At 41.0% G+C, this 7705-nt stretch overlaps 1 protein-coding gene across 1 annotated transcript; it reads right to left on the minus strand.

Annotated features, from left to right (window-relative positions):
* Positions 1–1103: 1103 nt before the first annotated feature.
* LOC137384704 (potassium voltage-gated channel subfamily A member 1) lies at positions 1104–7399 on the minus strand. The gene has a single exon (XM_068059006.1). The coding sequence runs from the start codon at positions 7291–7293 to the stop codon at positions 5821–5823; it is 1473 nt and encodes a 490-aa protein (XP_067915107.1). The 5' UTR covers positions 7294–7399; the 3' UTR covers positions 1104–5820.
* Between the last annotated feature and the right edge of the window lie 306 nt (positions 7400–7705).

Genomic DNA, 7705 nt, shown 5'->3' on the forward strand with positions numbered 1-7705 from the left:
TTTGCAATCATTAACAATTCGGTGAATGGAACCATAAACAATGCCAGCTATCAACAATGTGACAGTTCCTGCACATCCATTCATTAGATTTTCTCATAAGGAAGTAGACATGTGAAATGCAGAGAGAATAAAGCAGCACACTCAGGGAAGTACTAAGATATATCAACTGATATTCATTCTGTAGCTGCAGACTGGTCTCCAAGGCTGACCAACTCCAATTTAATCAAGGGATATTGGGATCAGGCAGGGAATTGGAGTTAAAGTCAAGGGTCTTGTTAAATGGTGGAGCAGGCTCCTTTATGTTTTAATGTTCTTATAACCAGGACAACTTTGAGGGACAACAACAAATGGGATCAGGGAGGGGTCAAAAGCTGATCCAAGGTAACTGATCACTATCCAGTAACTGCTACTGGGAAGAGTACATGTGTGGACACCAGGCAAGAGCATGATGTGGCTTGGCTGCAATGACCCCATAGCGGCTAGCCTGATGATAATCATGGTCGAGATTCATAAATGAAAAGTGGCTGAAGTATAGAGAATAGATGCATACCCCAGCAAGAGTAAGCACTGACTGAAGACCAGGGGAGAGAAGGGAGTAAAACTGAGGGAAAACAATCTGCATTTATAAGAAACCAGTGCAACATAAGTTTAAAGTAATCAGCTCAACTGTTCTTTTATATCATTACCATGCAATACCTTTTCATGTTATGGTTAGGAGTGATAGTTTTAACACCTGAATGAAGTACTACATCACACAAGGAATGGAATAATGATCCATACTGGTGATAAATGCTTTTGAATTTTATGCATACCACCTACTTGCACACAAGTAGAACAGGGTACAGCTATATTAATATAGAATAAAACTGAAAAACTCACCGGAGATTATAAAATATGGTGTTTTTTTCACTCACACAAAAGAGCATCAGAGCTTACTCATGTCACAGGTCTTGCACCATATTCAGCTGTGTTTGCTGAGCTATCCTGTATTTTTTTGGAAGGGATGACTTCCAGAGAGCATTTTAGTTAATACAGTATTTATTTTAATTAACTCAGATTTACAAGTCAAAGTCAGTAGAAATATGCACACAAAACACATGGTCTCGATCCATTTTGTTCATAAAAGTAAAAAGTTTTAAAATCTACCTCAGCCTCAAGAAAATGTCTTGTTAATATGGATTTGAAGCAGCCTTAAAGTTGAATGGATACAAATGAATTTTCTGTGTGCTTGATGATACATTACTGATACATCCTGTACTGTAATGACTTCAGATCACACATTACTGATATACCCTGTACACTAATGACTTCAGATGATCCATTACTGATATACCCTGTACACTAATAATTTCAGAAGTTATATGAAAATAACCAGTCATGACATAGCTGAATCAGAGCCTGGAAATTCATCTTTAATTTGTTATTAAGTAGAAGGGGAAGGTAAAGTGTTTGATACATTGAGCAGATTGCATAGGGCAAGAAACTATGTTTTTAAATAACAATATTTTATAAACCCAAATTATAGGCATGTTTATGACAGTAAACAAGCAAAAGAATAAATAGGTCAGAAGATTGAAACATTGTATGCCAATGAGTAGGGATGTCACAATATAGATTTTGATAATACAATATTCATTTTTAAATTAATTATATTTTGAATAAGGAAAAATAGAATAATTCTAATTAATGCTACCTTTTTTTAGAAATATAATCTGTCTTTCACAGTTGCCTTAACCGTGTTTTCTTGCACATTGTTACAACATTTTGGATTATTATGGTGACAATCATCCTAAATAGAGGAAAATATATGAATGCACTATGATTATGGGGGAGTTTATGTATCACAATATGTTGGAATATTAAAGTATTATGACATCCCTAAACAGGAAATGAACAAGCCTGTCAACACAAATGTTTTCAAAATGATATCACTGAAAAATGACAGTAGTAATACGATAGCCATTCAAACTTGAATGTCCTGGACCTGATGGTACACAGGCTGCAGAGCCTCTTTTCACTTTAAAGGTCAATATACCAGTTAAGGCAATTTGTGCTGAATTTTAAAGTGCATTTTTATGCTTCATTAAAGTTACGTTTGACAGTACTTAGGAATTAAGATTTTTTTTCTCTACTTCAGCAACCAATACTTTCATGTTAAACAAAGTGTTATCCAGCAATGTGCACAGCCTTAAAAATGCCAACTCAACCACACCGGAGAAGCCTGGACCTTATCAGGTGCTAATTCTACTTTTTACACATTCAACTGAAGTGAATCAAAAACCTGAAATGAATAAAATATGGGATGTTTCTGCTATGTCCTCATACCTACAAAGTATCAGAGTAAGACTGTGAGAGTATGCTTTACTTGTAATCCTTACAACACTTAAAATAGAAGCCCTCCGTCACCTATTGCTGAACTGAATTGAAATGTGCTCATCAGCAATGTGTTGTGCGGCATCACAGCCACCATTTTGTCATCTATTCTCTTTTTTTGTTCATTTTCTAGAGCAAATAAACCAAATTCTACATCAGAAACAAATGACAGATGATGTTTCTGTAATGCATATTATTCAGTGCAAACCACGTAAACTGGGCAAAGTCACTTTACAAAACATTACACCAAGACAGCTAATCTTGGTATATTGAATTGCTTCATTTTCACTATTATTATTAATGGTTCTATTATAAAAAGAGAAGAGGCTCTTTCATGACTCTGTTCACAACCAGCCACCATGTGTACATTCAGGCCTATGTACAATACTTTGCCAAGCTGGTCTGGGATTATGAATATCTACCAAAACTATATAACCAGAAAGACATGCCTATATTACATCAGATTTTCTCTCTATCCATATCTTGTACTCAGCTGTAATGGTTATAAATAAACATCACCAAACTCTAACCCATCCCACTGGTTTTCAGAACCTTCATTATCAAAACAAACTGCATGCAGCACGCTTGCCAGTCACATGCAGATAAATGTTAACCTAAGGCGCAATTTCCCAAAACTAGAAACTCAATTGCTAAAGTAAGCATGAGCTGCCAGAAGCTACACAGATTTTTATCAAAGCAGTTCTGCAGCATTGGATCATTTATTGCTGTTTATTAAGTGCAGTATTGAAGTCATTTAACACAGGGGAAAGTTTTCTCCTACCTCAAGGTTTATGTGATGTAGAAGGGTCAGGATAACCAGAGTATGGGTGGTTTACATATTCTACATGAAGAAGTTAATGCCCTGTTCCAAGAGTTATTCAACATTTCTCCGTGCAACTTTCATTTATACTCTCAGTTCAGTTGAAGCAACTAATTCAGCCATGTAGTCTTTATGTGGTTTCATTCTTTGTGCAATCTTTTTTCTCTTGCATTTCTTAAATTTCCAAGAAAATACAATTGATGATCAAGTGCCATCATTCGTTTTGGGATTTAATCATTTCTTAATCTACCTGTTTCAGTCTGTATTATTCTAGGACGACAAACTGTCTCTTGCAATAAACACATCCACGTCCAGGTAGATCCCTCTGTCTGAAGACTTGCATGATGTTAATTACAAAAATGTAACTCTTGTTTCTCCAGGTCTTTGGGAAATTGCCATATAGTTTTTCAAATATTGATGTAATAGTCTCAAGGTGTCTTTGAGAGCTTCTGGCCTTAAGTAGTATGTTGGAGTGAGTTGTGACAAGTTTCTGCATAACAATTAGGCTATGGACAGTGATAGGCTAAACAAGAGACATTGGCAACATATTTATATGTAACCACTGAAACTGACTTGTAGATATGGCTCCAGAAAAGAAGATAAGAAACTATATTGAGGAAGTACCTGCATTTAAATGGCTGTTTATGTGAATTCGGAGTTACCAAAAAAAAAAGAATTCTCGCAGCCTGGAGCCACACAATTAAATTGTCCTTTTCATCAATCTAAACTGAGGTAGTCTGCCGAGGAAACTGCATTTTCCTTTTTGGTACATTGCAGCTTATGCAGGTGGGCAGAAAGAGATGAAGTTAACATTCTTCAATGTTTTTCAGTTCAACACTTTAATGTCTCATGTTGATTCTATTAACATCTGTGCAATTCCTTAGCAGGTTTTAAATGCTGATCTCAGGATAGAAATTTTGTTAAAATCTTAATTTGATAGGGACCTCAAAGAAGTTCCAAGATCATTTCCCATGCGGCTCTTGTTCAGCTGTAATGTCCAGTTGCCAAGGTGTTCTGTATTTCTCCCATCTCTCTCACCAGCTGGTTTAAATCCTGTCATCTTCAGAACTATGTACAAACATCTGATTTGCCTTTTGCACCAACCTTTTGTCAAGATAACTGTCCACTGGCTCTTGCAAGTAAAAATTTCACCGGACAGAAATGAGGCGGTATATTTTCACGTTGTTACAGATTAAGAGGATTTCTGTGGACATCAGCTCATTCAACCATTCTTCGTAGATGGAGGCACTTCCAGCAGTCTGGGAGTGTGAGGATTTAAAAGGCACTAGCAACTAACTAAGTCATTTGCTGAGTTTCTGCAGTAAACTATAGGGATGCTCAAAAAAAAATCTTATCTCAATCAGGATTGATTTGGAAATGAAATGTAAATTAGATGCATCATTTACATATACATTCTGCTAAAATGCATGAAAGGCATGCTTTCTTATCAGTTTGATTAGTTCCATTTTAAATTAAATCGTATCATATAGAAGTATATACATTATCTAGCCTGCTTTCACTTAGTTCAAAGACTTCCCAGAAGGAACTGGGCTATGTTGCATCATATTTTGAGGATTGTTCGGACACGAACCAACTAATTTCCCTGAAATTCATCAGGAAAATCATCAGGTCCCCCAATGTCCTATCTTGACAGTTCAAATCTCTTTTTGTAACCTGATATCATGCATATGTTATAGTGGGTTACACATTACCTTTTCCAAAGAGGCCATAATGTTAAGTAGTTAAACATGCGATGATCTAAAGTTACTCTATCCCATACAAGTTAACATTCAGGCCATGAGTGCTTTGAAGTAATAAATTAAATAATAAGCCATTGTACTTTTGGTGAAAGCAAATGAGAACTAACTCTTCAGAACTATAATTTAAAACACAAACTTGTTTCCTGTTATTTGAGGTAATGTCCGATGCATGCCACGATAAAAGTGAATGATGAATATCAAGGCATGCTATTATTTTAGGGATTTTCTTTTTGAATTACGCTTCTCGCATTAAATCAGGGACAGGGGAATTTTATGTTCAGTCCTGGAAGCATATGAATTGCAGTATCTGCAAAATTGCAAAACTGTAGATGTTTTCAGCAGATTCGTTGTTACATTAAAGTTGAGGCAAAAGCAGTCACTTGTTTTCCTTGATGTAGGGCATCACATCACCTTTCGCAATGAAATATTCATCAGTGAATCAAAAGCTGCAGACGCTTGCATGTTTCACCAGAACTCGGGAATCTGGTGCATTTGGTTGGTCGATTGCTCTTTTTGGATGCATGGTGCAGCTTGCAAAATTTTACCTTAACACATGCACTGGTATTTGTAAATAAACTGAGAAAAACTAGCATTTGAGGTTGGCGAGCAGGTATAAGTCCAAGTTTTAAAGAATATACCTCGGGATGCTCACGTGAATGGATCTGGAAAAGATCTCCCTCGTTACCCAGTTGGAGAAAGAAAGCCATTTAAAAATAAATGAAAATATACCTTCCACGTAATTCTGAAAGCTTATTTTGCTGAGCATAACTGCAATGCAACAACGCATCAACGAGGTCAACAAAGCAATACAAAGGGTCAGTAACAGTATCTAGAAAGCATGGCTCCCATCACTGAGCCCGCAGGTGTTTAAACATCAGTCAGCAGTTTGCTTTTGTTCACACAATTTTGGTTTGCTACAGTGCAGTTGCCAGTTCTGAGATTTGCTTCTCTGAAATTGTCTATGCTGTTGTTCACGTCTTCCTCGATCTCCATGTAATCCGACTTGCTGATACTGGAGGAGCTGCGGCTTCGTAAATCGCTGTCTGAAGCAATGTTCGGGCAGCTAACGTGCAGGTACTGAGCCTGCTCCTCTCCTTCCGTCTCCCGGTGGTAGAAGTAATTGAAGTTGGAGACAATGACGGGCACGGGCAGGGCGATGGTCAGGACCCCGGCGATGGCACACAAGGAGCCCACGATCTTACCTCCAATGGTAATGGGATACATGTCTCCATAACCCACGGTGGTCATCGACACCACTGCCCACCAGAAAGAGTCCGGGATGCTGTTGAAATGGGTGTCGGGGTCGTCAGCTTCCGCGAAGAACACAGCACTGGAAAACAAAATGACTCCGATAAACAGAAAAAAGATAAGCAGTCCCAGCTCCCTCATACTGGCTTTCAGAGTCTGGCCCAGGATCTGGAGGCCTTTTGAGTGCCGGGACAACTTGAAAATCCGAAATACTCGAACCAAGCGGATAACTCTGAGGATGGCCAGGGAAGTGGCCTGCTCCCCACTCATGTTGCCCTCATCCTCCTCTGCCAGCTCAGTGCCCAGGGTGATGAAATAGGGGATGATGGCCACAATGTCAATGAAATTCATGATGTTCTTGAAGAATTCTGTCTTGCTGGGACAGGCGAAGAACCTAACTAACAGTTCGAAGGAGAACCAGATGATGCATAGTGTCTCCACAATGAAGAAGGGATCACTGAGGATGTTGGATTTGTAGGGGATGGTGGCGTTGCCCACTTGCATCATTCGCTTCCTGTCGTCCTTCAACTGAGGCAGGGTCTCCAGACAGAAGATGACGATGGAGATTAAGATGACCATCACTGAGACGATGGCAATGCCCCTAGCTGGCCCCGAGCTCTCTGGGTGCTCGAAGAGCAGCCACACCTGGCGCTGGTACTCATTCTCGGGCAAGGGGCGCTCCTCCTCCCTGATGAAACCTTCGTCCTCGCGGAATTTCTCCATCGCCTCCTCGCCCAGCTCGTAGAACTTGATCTCCTCGGAGAACATCTCGAGCGGCACATTGACAGGTCTGCGGAGCCGGCCCCCTGACTGGTAATAGTACAGGATGGCATCGAAGCTGGGCCGATTCCGGTCGAAGAAGTACTCGTTCCGCAAAGGGTCGAAGTAGCGCATCCTCTTCTTGGGGTTGCCCAGCAGGGTGTTGGGGAATTGGGCCAGGGTCTTGAGCTGAGTCTCGAACCTGAGGCCCGAGATGTTGATGACCACCCGCTCGCAGCACTCGTGGTCATCGTTGTCCGGCGGGTAGCTGTCCTGAGGGTGGCCGGGCAAAGCCGACGCTTCGTCTATGTTGTCGCCGCCGAGCACCGTCATCCTGCCGGCGGGAAGGGCTCTTCAGTGGCGGGCTCCGAGGCGAGAGGGGGATTTGGCTGCTTCCGATTCACTGGCTGCTCCTCCCCCGCTATCGGACATTCGGAGGCAGGACTTTGGGGGGGGGGGGGGGGGGGGGGTTGGTGGTGGGGGAGGGGTGACAGGGGGGTAAGGGAGGGGGGGGGGAGAACCGGGCTAATGGGTGGCTCTGGCCTTTCGAGCTGACTCGACCATTGCAGGGCTCAGCACTTCCAAACGGATCCAAGTGATCTCAGCAAATTCCGCGGCGTTTCTCCCCCCTCAGGACCAAGGTGCTGTGGAATACAAAGGTTAGCATAAAACAAAATTCAGCTTTGAACATAAACGGGCAACAAAAAAAAAAGCGCGGGCAGAACCCTCATGCACGGCTCGAGTT

This window comes from Heterodontus francisci, chromosome 27 (assembly GCF_036365525.1).
Source record: "Heterodontus francisci isolate sHetFra1 chromosome 27, sHetFra1.hap1, whole genome shotgun sequence".
Taxonomy (NCBI): domain Eukaryota; kingdom Metazoa; phylum Chordata; class Chondrichthyes; order Heterodontiformes; family Heterodontidae; genus Heterodontus; species Heterodontus francisci.